The sequence below is a fragment of the Pteropus medius genome, unplaced genomic scaffold (genome assembly GCF_902729225.1).
Source record: "Pteropus medius unplaced genomic scaffold, Ma_sr-lr_union100, whole genome shotgun sequence".
Classification (NCBI taxonomy): domain Eukaryota; kingdom Metazoa; phylum Chordata; class Mammalia; order Chiroptera; family Pteropodidae; genus Pteropus; species Pteropus medius.
This window is the reverse complement of record NW_024356336.1, coordinates 48,392-63,438: the sequence shown is the minus strand read 5'-3', so window position 1 is coordinate 63,438 and position 15,047 is coordinate 48,392. Positions and strand designations below refer to the sequence as shown.

General features: G+C 42.6%; 1 protein-coding gene across 1 annotated transcript; it reads left to right on the top strand.

The window, feature by feature from the left end:
• The first annotated feature begins 6,683 nt into the window (after positions 1–6,683).
• On the top strand, positions 6,684–14,786 carry LOC120601916 (uncharacterized). Its single transcript, XM_039861835.1, has 8 exons — positions 6,684–6,753; positions 7,394–7,464; positions 7,929–7,953; positions 10,831–10,901; positions 11,368–11,392; positions 12,544–12,675; positions 14,025–14,095; positions 14,642–14,786. Exons 1-8 carry the CDS (start codon positions 6,684–6,686, stop codon positions 14,783–14,785), a joined length of 609 nt encoding a protein of 202 aa, XP_039717769.1. The 3' UTR covers position 14,786.
• The last annotated feature ends 261 nt before the right edge of the window (positions 14,787–15,047 follow it).

Here is a 15,047-nt window from a genome sequence, read left to right as displayed (position 1 = left end):
TATATATGTGTATATATATGTGTGTGTATATATATATATATATGTATATATATATATATATATACATATATATATATATATATATAAAATAAAGCACATGAATAGAAACACACTCTGAACAAGTTAGGACTCAATGAATTATTATAGACACTCACCCCAATCCCCACAATCAGGTCACCCCTTCTCTCCTATAAAGCTCTCTCAGTATAAATTGAGAAAAATAACAGCAAATTTAGTTCTTTCCACATGTCCATAGGTCAGTGTCTTCTTGGAAATTTTATTTTGTGAAGTCTCTTTTTTATTCCTCTGGAAGAAGGTCATGGGAACAGCAGTATCAGAGATCGTGCCTGATGACGTAGATCCCAGTACATTTATCCCCATGAGTTACATGATTGCATATAAAATCAAGTCTCACTGTTCTTCATGTAACTATAGTACACCATTCTCTTCCATCAGTTATTACAAGGAGGATGATGAGGTTCTAATTTTCTTTAGCTTATAGCTTATTTGCTTTTTACTGTTCTTTAGACAAACAGAGGACTTTTCTTTCTTGAAAGCCCAGTAATGTATCATACACCCTGCCATTAGCAAGTGCATACTCAAAAAGCTCAGGGTGTTCTTTTAATATGCAGATATCAAACATTTTCCTCAAGTCTCAACATCTAAGTGATCATCACATAGTCATTAATTTCCTGAGTTCCTTGTTGTCAGGAGGTAGGCTGTTTCTCCACCTTCCTGACTCAGGTTTTGGTGCAATGATAGGAGATCTTGGATCTCCCGGGCCCCCGTATCTGCAGGAAACCCTCCTCGGAGTGAAATGACTGGGCCCATCGGGGTGTGCATGTTAAGTGCTGACACATGAGGCCAAAAGCATTTCCGAGAGGCCGGTGGCTCTGATGCTTAATCAGACCGTGCATTTGTCACGACAGGAGCTGGGCCATGCCTGTGCACTCTGCGGAGAGAATATGGGCCTTGGTCCCCGAGCATCTCCTGCAGAATTTCATCCTGCATCACCTCTCATTCCTGTGTGCCCATCTGCATCCCTATCCTCTCTCCCTCACTCCAGCTGGTCTCCACTCTTTCCTGCCTGCACCACTGAAACGTCCCCTGGCTGACTCCCTGATTCTACTTGCCTTCCGTTCAGGACCTCCATGTGGGACTCTGTTCTGGTTTATGGATCTTCCAGACCATGCTAGCTCCTTCAACGCCTTCAGTGGCCCAGGGTGAAGAGTGGACTCTGCATCAGTGTAGGCCTATATTTGACATTCCAAAACTCTCTGGTAAGGTTTCCTAAGTGTTTGTGTTACTTGTCAAACAGGTCATGGTGGTGGAGGCAGGAGTCGACTCCACATCTTTAGTACACTTGGCTGTGGGGAAAAGGTGCCATTTCTTGTACCCATTGTTTGGAGGGCTACATCTGCTAGTGAGCATTTTAAAACTAGTTTGTACATGTGAAAGAGTCAAACATGTTTGCAATTTCTTCAATAAGTTTCCCAAGTAAAATTGGGGTCTTGGCCCCTCCATATAAACCAGAAGTGCCACTAATGTTTCTTGTCACTGACAGATGCCTTGGAAACAACACCGTGTCCGTGTACGGTTATGCTTGACGTGACCATGAGCATCCGCCTGATCACTCAGGTCACTGCCCTGTGAGCTGTCAGCCACCCAGTACCAGATCTGGATCATTTGAAAGTGCCTTGCTGTGAGGACACCCAGGCCACACTGGCATGTCTCATGTGTATCCTCCAGCCACATCCAGGTCTTGCTGCAGACATGGGATTGAGTCACTTCCAGAGCCTCCCAATGCCTGGTAGTCCATTCTTCCTGCATGTGGGACTTCTCTGCTCAACATCACAGAGCAGAAAAGTGCTAGCCCTCTGCCCCTCGTCGGAATGCCAACCCATGACGACTAGCAAAATAATGCCAGTGTTTCAGGCTACCAATTTGAATGGAAAGTTCTAAACACATGTATGTGTTTGTGTGTATGTATGTATGTATATATTTATGTATGCATGTATGTCTATAAACACACACAAAGAGCAGCAGGAACAGCCTTGTAGAAATTTCGAAAAGTGCTATAGAACATATATAAAAATCTCATTGTGCTTCTTTCTCCCTTCAATAGCCTTCTAGCTTTGGTCTCTGGACTTAAGAACGGGTAAATTTCTGTATGTCTTTTGACATTTATTATGAACCACCAGATAACACTGACACCCTCACATGTCTCTGTAGGCTTTTCCTATATTTCCACATTGATTCTCCATTGACCATGAACACACAGGGAGGGGACAGCAGAGAGGAGGTCCTCTGCTTTATACTGTTCTCCAAGTGGGGTCTGAATGTAAGACCTGAAATAGTAAAATGCATAGTAGAAAACATAGGAACTAAGCTCAAGGACCTTGGACGTAAAGAGGATTTTATGAATTTGACCTCAAAAGCAAGGCAGGCAAAAGCAAAAATAAACTAATGGGACGACATGGAACACAAAAGCTTCTGCTCAACAAAAGAAACCGTCAACAAGGTAAAGAAAAAGGCATCCGAGTGGGAAAATATATTTGCAAGCTTTGCCTCCGATAAAGGCCTAATATCCAAAATATACAAAGAACTCATACGACTCAAGAACAACAACAAAAAAACAAGCTATCCTTTCAAAACATGGGCAAGGGACCTGAACAGACACTTCTCCCTAGAGGACATACAAATAGCCAACAAGTATGTGAAAAGATGCTCAACATCGCTAGCTATTACGGAAGTGCAAATTAAAACTACAATGAGACATCACCTCACACCTGTTAGAATAGCTATAATCAACAGGGCAGATAATAACAAATGTTGGAGAGAATGCAGAAAAAAGAAACCCTCATACAGTGCTGGTGGCACTGCAAGTTGGTACAGCCACTATAGAAAACAGTATGGAATTTCCGCAAAAAAAACGAAGAATTGATCTGCCATATGATCCAGCCATCCCTCTACAGGGTATTTACCACAAAGACTTGAAAATCCTTATCCAAAAAGATATTTGCATACTGATGTTCATAGCAGCATCATTCACAGTGGTCAGTGCACGGGAGCAATCAAAGTGTCCTATGATAGATGATTGGCTAAAGAAGCTGTGGTACATATGTACAATGAAATATTTTCCTCAGCCATAAGAAGAGATGAAATACTGCCATTTGTGATAATATAGATGGACCTCGAGATAATCATGCTAAGTGAAATAGCCAGACAGAAAACGTTGAAAATCACATGACATCACTTATATGTGAGATATAAACCTAAAAGCAACAAATGAACAGGACAAACAGACACTCATGGGCATAGACAATGGACTAGTGTTACCAAAGTGTAGGGGTTGGGGGAGGAGGGAGTAGTTTGACGGGGCAAAGGCAGTTAAATAGAGGAGGGTAGAGGGAAGGTGAAGTGGGTAAAGGGGATCATATGTATGGTAGCTGAAGGAAACTGGACTTTGGGTGGTAAACACACAATAGAATATATACATGTCAAATGATAATATACAACTGAAAAGTATATAATTGTATTAAGCAATGTTACCCCAATCAACTTAATCAAAAACTAAAATAAAACAAAATAAGAATGAGTGTGACTGGTCCACATATGAGCCAGAACACACATTGAATTCTATCTAGAGTTTTGGGTCATCTACAATTTTATTTACAAAATCACTGATTATGTATTATCGCCCAACCCACTATTAAAAAAATACAGTGATTCTTTTTCTTATTTTTTCAGTGAAGAGCCAGTCTCGAATATACATAATGACATGAAATTGTCCAATGAATTCACAGAGACTGAGAAATAATTCAGCATAGAGTTTTATATAAGTATGTAGATAAAGAATATAGGTTTAGAGAATAAGAGAATTTATATAACATAGTTATATGCTTGGAGAAAAATACAACTTTCGAAATCTGATTTCTACGAATGTTGCTTTTGAATTGATGTGGAACACTTTTTCAGTTGTTTGTTGTAGAAAAGTCTGGTGACTCAGGAGTAGTAGAAGCAGAGTACTGTAACCAAGAATGGAACAACTTCATACGGTCAATGTGTTAGATTTGACATGTTCACCCTGAAATTTTCATTATTAACTCTGTTTGCGTGGGCAAGTTGTTTTCTCTCACATATCATGTTTTTCAGAAAGAGAATAACAATTTGGGAGCCTGGTGTTCATTTTTGAAAGAAAACACGTTTTCTGTTTTAATTCTCTTAACTGCCGCTCTTGCCCATGTAAACACACAAGTGTCTCGAAAGCAGCAGTTGGACCCAGAATGTGCAGCGTGCGCTCATTCTGAAAGTTCTGTGACATGACCCGTCACCGTGGTAATGTGATGATGCGCTTCTTGCCTTCCGTTGCAACTGTCACTCTGTGAGTTGAGAGAGAGGAGGCGAGAAGTACTCAGAGACTCACTGCTCGTTGCAACTGTCACTCTGTGAGTTGAGAGAGAGGAGGCGAGAAGTACTCAGAGACTCACTGCTCGAGACCTTGAGATGGGAAACTTCATTTGTTGTAGAGGTACGTTCATACTGATATTGTGAATGCCGCTCCTTCAAAAGGGCTGGTTAAACTACCGAAAATCTGTTCGTCATCTTGTAAAACCATTGCCACCTCTCCCATTTTGACTCCAGGCTTGTAAGTGTCTTTATAGGATTGTAGTATAACTTGATTGATATTTAGGATTCTTCTCTCAAGTGGACTGCCTTAACAATTTTCCTCAAGTTAGAGTAATGTAAGATTCCCTAGTAAACACTTTGTCCCCACTCGTGCAGAGAACAGATCCAGAGGGAGCCCTCCCACACTACTTCAGGTGGGGAGTATTTGTCCATGGATTCACAGTGGTTGAGAGCCCACCTCAGCAGTAGACATGACAGGAAAGGGGAATTGCAGGTCAACTGCTCAGAATGTGGATGTGACAATAGGTGCCAAACATCAGCAGTCTAAATGCAGAGATTTTAGAAAGGAGCGAAGCTGGGATGTCATGGGGCATGTCCATGGGCGGATGTGGACAGGATCACTGGGAATGTGGGTGCTGTCTGGGAAAGCTGTGAGATGGGACAGAGCCTTCGAATAGGTGGAATGAACACTGGGTGACTTAGATTAGGAGGGCTTGGTTGTTCTCCTCAAGGGTCCTGGTGTGGGGTCATAGGCTGTCTAAGGAGAGACCCCTGTCAGAGGACATGGGGCTCTGTCCACTGCCACCGAATGATCTAGAGTTGGAGGACGTAGTAGTAGACTCTGAATTTTATTGAAGACGGACTTGGGCGGGGAAGGTGCACACTCAGTGCTGGAACAACCAGAGTCCGCTTTCAGCCAGGTCTTACCTCAAGCTACTCAGACTGTTGCTCCGAGCAATAGTCAACAGACAGTGGAGCTTTCAGACTTAAATCATTGAATGCCTAAAGCACCACATCCTCGGGTCATTGGTATCAAGTCCAGGGTTGCTAAGATTTAGAATGTTGTCGTATGGCAGGCAGTTGGTCCAGAATGCTCTGAGTTGACTTGAGAGTCACCCAGACCACTTGTGACCCAGGAGAGTCCTCTGCAATGGAGAAGTCTCAGAGTGAGACAGCTGACTGTGGGCTGACGCTGCGGGAGGACAACCACAGGTTGGGACGTCCCTATTCCTCTGAGGGGCTGTGATCGGGGGGAAGTGTCATATGTGGGGTCAGAGACAGAAAGGGAGGAGCTGGAAACTGTGACAAAATTGGACTCCTAGTGGCTCAGTCTCCTCTTCCAGGGCATTACCTCTATTGCGCAGTAACCTAGGGCAGTAGCATTTCAGAGAGACAGTGAGAAGAGCGTTTGTTTCAGGCATGCCGAGAATGGAGTCAGGTTTCAGAGGGGTTCTGGGACTCTGTCCTCAGGACACCAAACATGTTCTTACCCCAAACCCATCACTGGTCACTCTTGTGACTCTGGGCAAGTTGATTAATCTCTCCAAATTTCTGTGATCTTCACTGTAAAGTATGGGTCTCAGCACCTGCTTTACCTCTCCGGCTGTAGGGTTGTCGTGGGCACTCCAGGAGATGACAACAGATACTCTCCATGAGATAGAAAGCATTGTCACTATGGAAACAATGGAAAGTAACCTACCACCTTCTAATGCTGTGGAGTCATCCAAGTCCACTCTCTAGATGTAACCACTACCAAACATCTAGCTTGAACTTGCAGTCACACAATGATTGGGCACTAAAGCAGTAATGACTTGGAAGCGGTCACTTATTTTTCTGAAGCTTTACCTCTGTTCAATCACTTTTAGCCTCATCAGTTAATAGTTATAAGTAGGCCATGGTAACTTTTTCTCATCACAGAAGAGTGCACTAAGGCCCCAAGGTGTCTGCATGAGTTTCCTTGGGAGACGAAGCTTCTAAATACATTTAGAAACTAGGGGACTGGACATGGTCACTGTGCTTTGCTGTGTTTCTCTAATGTCTCAATTAAATTAAGGTATTGGCCCTCAAAATCCTGTCTCGTGGGTGTTTTACGTGCACACCAAACTGCACGATCTTCCTAAGTCTACTTTAGCTTCAGGAGGGTCTTCTGGGTAGCTGTGAATAAATTATTGCTAATTTCCCTGTGCTCTTCTGCCAACAACACATCTACAGTTCTCTATATTGTCATGCTTTTCTCAGGGTGCTTTGATGAGGAGGATGATTCTCTCGAATCAATGAGGGAAGGCGGCAGAAGAGTCCGCTTCTCACAAGATGTCACCATCTATACTTTTGATTCGGAGAAAGGTACTGTGAAAATAATGCTAGCTAAGATACTTCAAGGAAATTTCTTCAGTGTCCCATGTTAAATGACTTATGATTTGTAAAAACACTAAGCTATGAATTTCTTTTATTTCGAGGGTGGAAATACATGTGTATTCAGTCCATCTGTGGTGCTGTCACCATGGAGGTCAGGATGTTCTGACAACTCACAATGTGGTTCATGTTTAATAGTGAACAAGGTCTCTACTACATGTTCACACATTAGCTGATTTTGAAACATTATCTGAATAGATCTCTCCCTGATACCATGTGTCAGATTTGTAAAAATTAATAGACATTATTTAGAACAGGTTTATATTCACAGGAAAGGTGACTAGATAATACAGAATGTACCGACATCCTACCCCACCAGTTTCCGCTATTCAACACATCTTAAGTTTGTGAGATATATTTGTAACAATGAGTGAAAAATTATCAGTTCATTTTTATTAATTAAAAGACCATACATTCCATTAAAATTCACCCTTTCTGCTGTGACATTCTGTGAGTTTCACAGTATCATAACTTCTTATATTACCAGTAGTGTATCATACACCAATGTTCATAATGGCATTATTCCCACTAGCCATCACCAATAACTGATGGTGACTCTGTGTCCCCTTAGCTCCCGCTACCACCGGGGTACAGCAGCTTCCTAGATTGCCATCCAGTGCGGAGATCATATCTGCTCTCAAGGTAAGAAGGCTTTCCACCCTGAGAAATGAAAATGTTGCTTTACTTCTTTTTCAATAAAATGACAATCTGAAAATGTGAGCATGTACCTGCTAGATGATAGAGACACTGTACTAGTTAGGAGAATGTCGAATGAGAGTCTACGACCACCGGAAAGCTGAATCAAGTGAGCATTCAAAAAGGGCAGCATTACTTACAGACTGTAAGGTCATAAGCAGTGTCCTCTACAGAGCAGTTTCCTCTGAGTAAAAAGAATTTTGTAATTGCCAAATCAGAGGGTCTTGAGACAGCTTTTATGAAGTGCCTCAAGCTTCCCCACAGGTGTTCTATACACTTCCCCTTGTGGTGGTTGACTCAGGCACTATTTCCCATCTGGTATCCTCGAGTCATCAAGAGAACAGAATGCCTGTGCGAATAGTGTCCAGGGGTATATGATCCTCACAGTGTTTTCCTTTCTCCCATGACAGGCGTACGACAGACCCAGTGAAAAACGTACGTATTGTTTAATCACTCAGTCACTGACGAGAAAGCTAGGTGCTGAAGAAGGTGGGCCATTCCTGCCGATTTGGTGTGGAAGCCCCCCGTGATTCTGCAATCCTGCCCCGGGGATGAGGGTTAGGGGTGTAATGACAGAAAGTGGTCACACAGGAAAGTTCTTTGGTTAGTGGTTTACTCCTCAGAAGCGAGGATAAGACGTAGGTGTGAAGTTTGGGTGTTTCAGACATTTGGGGTTTTTATGCGTTTCTGTGTTGTGATTGTGAATGTGAGTCTGCATGAGATTGTGTTTTCTCAGGAGATTGACCCACTCACACAACACAAGACATGCTTTCATCTTCTAAAGAAACCTCCTCACTACTGTACACTTTACATTATTAACTCCTTCTTTCCGCTCCCCGACTGTATCTGGACGTTTGTTACTAATCCATCTCCTCAGATGGAAGTCGTGCAGTGAAGAATGGCTGAAATCTTTGACCTTCTTCGTGAAAGAGGCATAATGTGACTCAGGTGTGGGTCCTTAAGTTGATGCTCTTGACCACTGTCCTGTACTCACCACTCTGTCACAGGGTCATCAGCCACAGAGCAAGGGAGTTTCAGAATCTGTGGCCATGCCTGGAAGCGCCAACCGGCTCCCACACACAGCCCATCATGAATGGGAGGCCCCAGTGGTCGCGCAGTCTGGGGCAGCCATAGTTGGATCTAACAGCCGACTTTGCCATAGTCATTGGAGTGAAAGACACCTTAGGGTCCACAAGCTTTTGGTTCGCTCTAAGATTCTACAAGGTTGAGGCTCCACATAGCACTGTAAACATCTCTCAGAGCTGGAGTCGCTCCTTAGCCTCTGTCCCAAAGAAGTTAAGAATCAGGGCGATAACATCACAACAAGCAGCTTCTAAATGAGTTTGACATCTCAGAGACCAGAAGCAGTCACTGTGCTTTGCCGTGTCTCTAGAATGGCTCAACTAAGTTAAGGTAGTTGCCCACAAAATCTATCTGGACGTTTTATGTGCACACTAAATCTATCTGGACGTTTTATGTGCACACTAAAATGCACGATCTCCTTCAGTCTAAGTTGGCTTCAGAAGGGTCATCTGGGTAGATGTGGAGAAATCATTCCTAATTTCCCTGTTGCCTTCTGCAAGCCAGATGTCTACAGTTCTCTTTATTGTCATGCATTTCCCAGGCCACAGTCAGGAAGAAGAAGCAAGTGTAGCAGAGTATGGTCCTTATATTTATCAGAGGGGAAGCGAGAATTGGGCTCAAAGAGTCCGTTTCTCACCGCAATACACGGCATCCTTTATCGACGAGCGAGATGAAGATACTGTGGAAATAGTTCTCACTAAGATACTTCCAGAGAAATTCTTCAGTGTCCCATATTTAAGTGGCTATGGCAAAATGGCTGTCATATTTATCTTTTATTTCATCGGTACAAACACACGTGTATTCAGTCCATCAGTGGTGCAGTCTCCATGGAGGTCAGGATGCACAGACAATTCAAATCTGGCTCATGTTCAATAGTAAACGAGATCTCTAGTTCATGTTCACACGTTAGCTGATTTTGCAACATTATCTGAAAACTCCCTCCCTGATAGATGTTATTTAGAACAGGTTTCAATTAACACGTAAGTTAACTAGATAATACACAAAAGTCCTATATTCTAGTTCACGTTTCTCCTATTAGGAATATCCGACATTATTACGATACATTTGAGAAAATGAATGAAAAGATATCAATACATGTTTATTAAGTAAAAGTCAATACAGTCTATAAAAACTTACTCTCTGAGCTCTGACATTCTGTGAGTTTTGACAGGACCATTTTATCATATTTCACAGTAGTGTCTCATACATACACCAATGTGCATAATGGCGTGATTCACAATAGTCAGATGGTGGCAAGAACCCCTAATTTCTTCAAGTATTGAATGGATCAAATGTGGTTTGTGTACCTAGTGGGATACTATTCAGGCAAAACACATGTGTTAGATTTTAAATAGGGTACAATATAGATTGTCACTGCAAAGACACCTTAGGGTCCACAAGCTTTTGGTTCGCTCTAAGATTCTACAAGGTAAAGGCTCCACATAGCACTGTAAACATCTCTCAGAGCTGGAGTCGCTCCTTAGCCTCTGTCCCAAAGAAGTTAAGAATCAGGGCGATAACATCACAACAAGCAGCTTCTAAATGAGTTTGGCGTGTTGACATCAGGCCTACCGAGAAAAACAATAGTTTATGATTCCACTGATACGAGGTTTCTGAAAAAACCCAATTCCTAGAAACAGAAAAGAGGAGATTACAAGGTTTGGAAAGAGGGTCAAGGCAGAGTGATTTATTCCTGGAAATGTTTTGGGTCTAGACAGCAGTGATGGGTCCACAGCACTGTGAACGTAATCAATGCTACTCACCGATGTAGTCACAAATGATTAAAGGTAGCATAAATATGATGTAACGTTCATCACAATAAAAGTAATATATCCAATATTATTTATGCCGAACACACTAGCGTCATGTATGAATGCATGGATGCTGAAATGGTCTTGTACATTAGAGGAAGTGGGAATTTGGCCAGGCTTTAAGAAGGGCAGAAGGAATCAGAACCCTGTCATTGAATCATAGCATGCAATTTAGATGCTGTTTGATGGATTAGATTCCCTTGAGCTAGACCATCAAAGGCTCTATTTCTCTTTTTTGCCTGATTCTTTCCTTGGCCTTATTCCATCCACCAATGAGAATGTCCCAGAAGACACTCAGTCCAAACAGTTCACCACCCACTTCCACATTCTCTAGCTCCACAATGAAACTGAGCAGAGCTCTCTGAGACAGTCCTGAGCAGCATCACCAATAACTGATCGTGACTCTGTCTTTCCCTAGGTCCCTCTACCACCAGGGCGCAGAAGCGTTTTCGATTTCTATCCAATGTGGAGGTCCCATCTGCTTTCATGGTAAGAAGGCCTTCCACCCTCAGAAATGGAAATGTTGCTTACTTCTTTTTCAATAAAATGACAATCTGAAAATGTGAACATGTACCTGCTAGATAATAGAGACAAGGTACTCGGTGGGCAAATGACAAAAGAGAGTCAGTCTATGACCACCTGAAAGCTGATTCAAGAGGGTATTCGAAAAGGGCAGCATTACTTACAGACTGTAAGGTCCTAAGCAGTGTCCTCTATAGAATAGTTTCCTGCGAGAAAAAAGAATTTTGTAATTGCCAAATCAAAGGGGCTTGAGACAGCTTCTATGAAGAGCTTAAGATTTCCCACAGGAGTTCTGTACATTTTCTCTTGTGGTCGTTGACTCAGGCAATGTTTCCCATCTGGTATCCTCGAATCATCAAGAGAACAGAAGGGCTGAGCAAATAGTGTCCAGGGGTATGTGATCCTCACAGTGTTTTCCTTTCTCTCATGACAGGCGTACGACAGACCCGGTATAAAAGGTACATATTGTTTAATCACTCACTCACTGACGAGAAAGCTAGGTGCTTAAGAAGATGGGCCATTCCTGCTGATTTGGTGTGGAAGCCCCTTGATTCTGCAATCCTGCCCCAGGAATGAGGGTTAGGGGTGTAATGACAGAAAGTAGTCACACAGGAAAGTTCTCTGGTCAGTTGATTAGTCCTCAGAAGCGAGGATAATACGTAGGTGTGAAGTACGGGTGTTTTAGACATTTGGGGTTTTTATGTGTTTGTGTGGTGTGATAGTGAGTGAATGTGAGTCTGCGTGAGACTGTGTTTTCTCAGGAGATTGACCCACTCACACAACACAAGACATGCTTTCATCTTCTAAAGAAACCTCCTCACTACTGGACACTTTACATTATTAACTCCTTCTTTCCGCTCCCCGACTGCATCTGGATGTTTGTTACTAATCCATCTCCTCAGATGGAAGTCGTGCAGTGAAGAATGGCCGAAACCTTTGACCTTCTTCGTGAAAGAGGCATAATGTGACTCAGGTGTGAGTCCTTAAGTTTATTCTCTTGACCACTGTCCTGTACTCACCACTCTGTCACAGGGTCATTAGTCACAGAGCAAGGGAGTTTCAGAATCTGTGGCAATGCCTGGAATCGCATACAGCCCATTATGAATGGGAGGCCCCCGTGGTCGCGCAGTCTAGGGCAGCCATAGCTGGATCGAACAGCCGACTTTGCCGTAGTCATTGGTGTGAAAGGCACGTGCATGGTCAACAAGCTTTTGGTTCGCTCTAAGATTCTACAAGGTAAAGGCTCCACTTAGCACTGTAAGCATTTGTCAGAGCTGGAGTCGCTCCTCAGTCTCTGTCCCAAAGAAGTTAAGAATCAGTGCGATCACATCACAACAAGCAGCTTCTAAATGAGTTTGACACCTCAGAGACCAGAAGCAGTCACTGTGCTTTGCTGTGTCTCGAGAATGGCTCAACTAAATTAAGGTAGTCGCCCACAAAATCTATCTGGTGGACATTTGTTGTCCACACCAAAATGCATGATCTCCTTCAGTCTAATTTGGCTGCAGGAGTGTCATCTGCTTAGCTGTGGAGAAATTATTCCAAATTGCCCTGTTGTCTTCTGCCAGCAAGATATGTAGAGTTCTCTGTATTCTCATGCATTTCATAGGCCGCTGTATGGAAGAGGAATCAAGAACACAACATGTTCCTAATATTTATGAGAGGGGAAGCGAGAATCGGGCTCAAAGAGTCCGTTTCTCACCACAAGTCACGGAACACTTTATCGACCAGGAAGATGAAGGTACTGTGGAAATAGTGCTCGCAAAGGTACTTCCAGAGAAATTGTTCAGTGTCTCATATTTAAGTGGCTATGGCAAAATGGCTGTCATATTTATGTTTTATTTCATGGGTACAAACACACATGTATTCAGTCCATCAGTGGTGCAGTCTCCATGGAGGTCAGGATGCAGAGGTCTCTAGTTCATGTTCACACATTAGCTGATTTTGCGACATCATCTGAAAACTCCCTCCCTGATAGACGTTATTTAGAACCGGTTTCAATTAACACGTAAGTTAACTAGATAATACACAAAAGTCCTATATTCTAGTTCCCGTTTCTCCTATTAGGAATATCTCACATTTTTACGATACATTGGAGAAAATGAATAAAAAGATATCAATACATGTTTCTTAAGTTAAAGTCCATACAGTCTATAAAAACTTACTCTTTGAGCTCTGACATTCTGTGAGTTTTGACAGGACCATTTTATCTCATTTCACAAGTAGTGTCTCATACATACACCAATGTGCATAATGGCATGATTCACAATAGTCAGATGGTGGCAAGAACCCCTAATTTCTTCAAGTATTGAATGGATAAAATGTGGTGTGTGTACCTAGTGGGATACTATTCAGGCAAAGCACGTGTGTTCGATTTTAAATAGGGTATAATATAGATAGTCACTCCAAAAATGTTGGGCGTGTTGACATCAGGCCTACAGAGAAAAATCATTTATGATTCCACTGATACGAGGATTCTGAAACAGCCCAATTCCTAGAAACAGAAAAGAGGAGTCACAGGTTTGGAAAGAGGGTCAAGGCAGCGTGATTTATTTCTAGAAATATTTTGGGTCTGGACAGCAGTGATTGGGTCCACAGCACTGTGAACGTAATCAATGCTATTCACCGATGTAGTCGCAAATTATTAAAAGCAGCATAAATATGATGTAAAGTTCATCATATTAAAAGTAAAATATGAAATATTTTTTATGCTGAAGACACTAGCGTCATATATGAATGCATGGATGCTGAAATGGTCTTGTACATTAGAGGAAGTGGGAATTTGGCCAGGCTTTAAGAAGGGCAGGATAAGCAGAACCCTGTCATTGAAACATAGCATGCAATTTAGATGCTATTTGATGTATTAGATTTCCTTGAACTAGACCTTCACAGGCTCTATTCCTCCTTCTTTCCTGGTTCTTTCCTTGACTTTCTTCATCCAACAATGAGAATGTCGCAGAACACGCTCAGTCCACACTGTTCACCTTCCACTTCCAAATTCTCTAGCCCCACAACGAAATTGAGCAGAGCTCTCTGAGACAGTCCTGAGCAGCATCACCAATAACTGATGGTGACTCTGTGTCCCCCTAGCTCCCGCTACCACCGGGGTGCAGCCACTTCCTAGATTGCCTTCCAGTGCGGAGATCCCATCTGCTCTCAAGGTAAAAATGCCTTCCACCCTCAGAAATGGAAATGTTGCTTTACTTCTTTTTCAATAAAATGACAATCTGAAAATGTGAGCGTGTACCTGCTAGATGATAGAGACTGTGTACTAGTTAGGAGAATGTCGAATGAGAGTCTACTACCACCGGAAAGCTGATTCAAGAGGGCATTCAAAAAGGGCAGCATTACTTACACACTGTAGGGTCATAAGCAGTGTCCTCTACAGTTTCAGTTTCCTTGATCGACCAGCAAGATGAAGGTACTGTGGAAATAACGCCTTCACTGTGCTTTGCTGTGTTTCTATAATAAGCAGTTTCCTCCAAGCAAAAAGAATTTCGTAATTGCCAAATCAAAGGGGCTTGAGACAGCTTTTATGAAGTGACTCAAGCTTCTCCACAAATGTTCTGTACATTTTCCCTTGTGGGAGTTAACTCAGGCACTGTTTCCCATCTGGTATACTCGAGTCCTCAAGAGAATAGAAGGCCTGTGCGAATAGTGTCCAGGGGTATATGATCCTTACAGTGTTTTCCTTTCTCCCATGACAGGCGTACGACAGACGCAGTGAAAAACGTACGTATTGTTTAATCACACAGTCACTGACGAGAAATCTAGGTTCTGAAGAAGGTGGGCCATTCCTGCCAATTTGGTGTGGAAGCCCCTGTGATCCTGCAATCCTGCCCCAGGAATGAGGGTTAGGGGTGTAATGACAGAAAGTGGTCACACAGGACATTTCTCTGGTCAGTTGTTTAGTCCTCAGAAGCGAGGATAATACGTAGGTGTGAAGTACGGGTGTTTCAGACATTTGGTGTTTTTATGAGTTTGTGTGGTGTGATTGTGAATGTGAGTCTGCATGAGATTGTGTTTTCTCAGGAGATTGACCCACTCACACAACACAAGACATGCTTTCATCTTCTAAAGAAACCTCCTCACTACTGGACACTTTACATTATT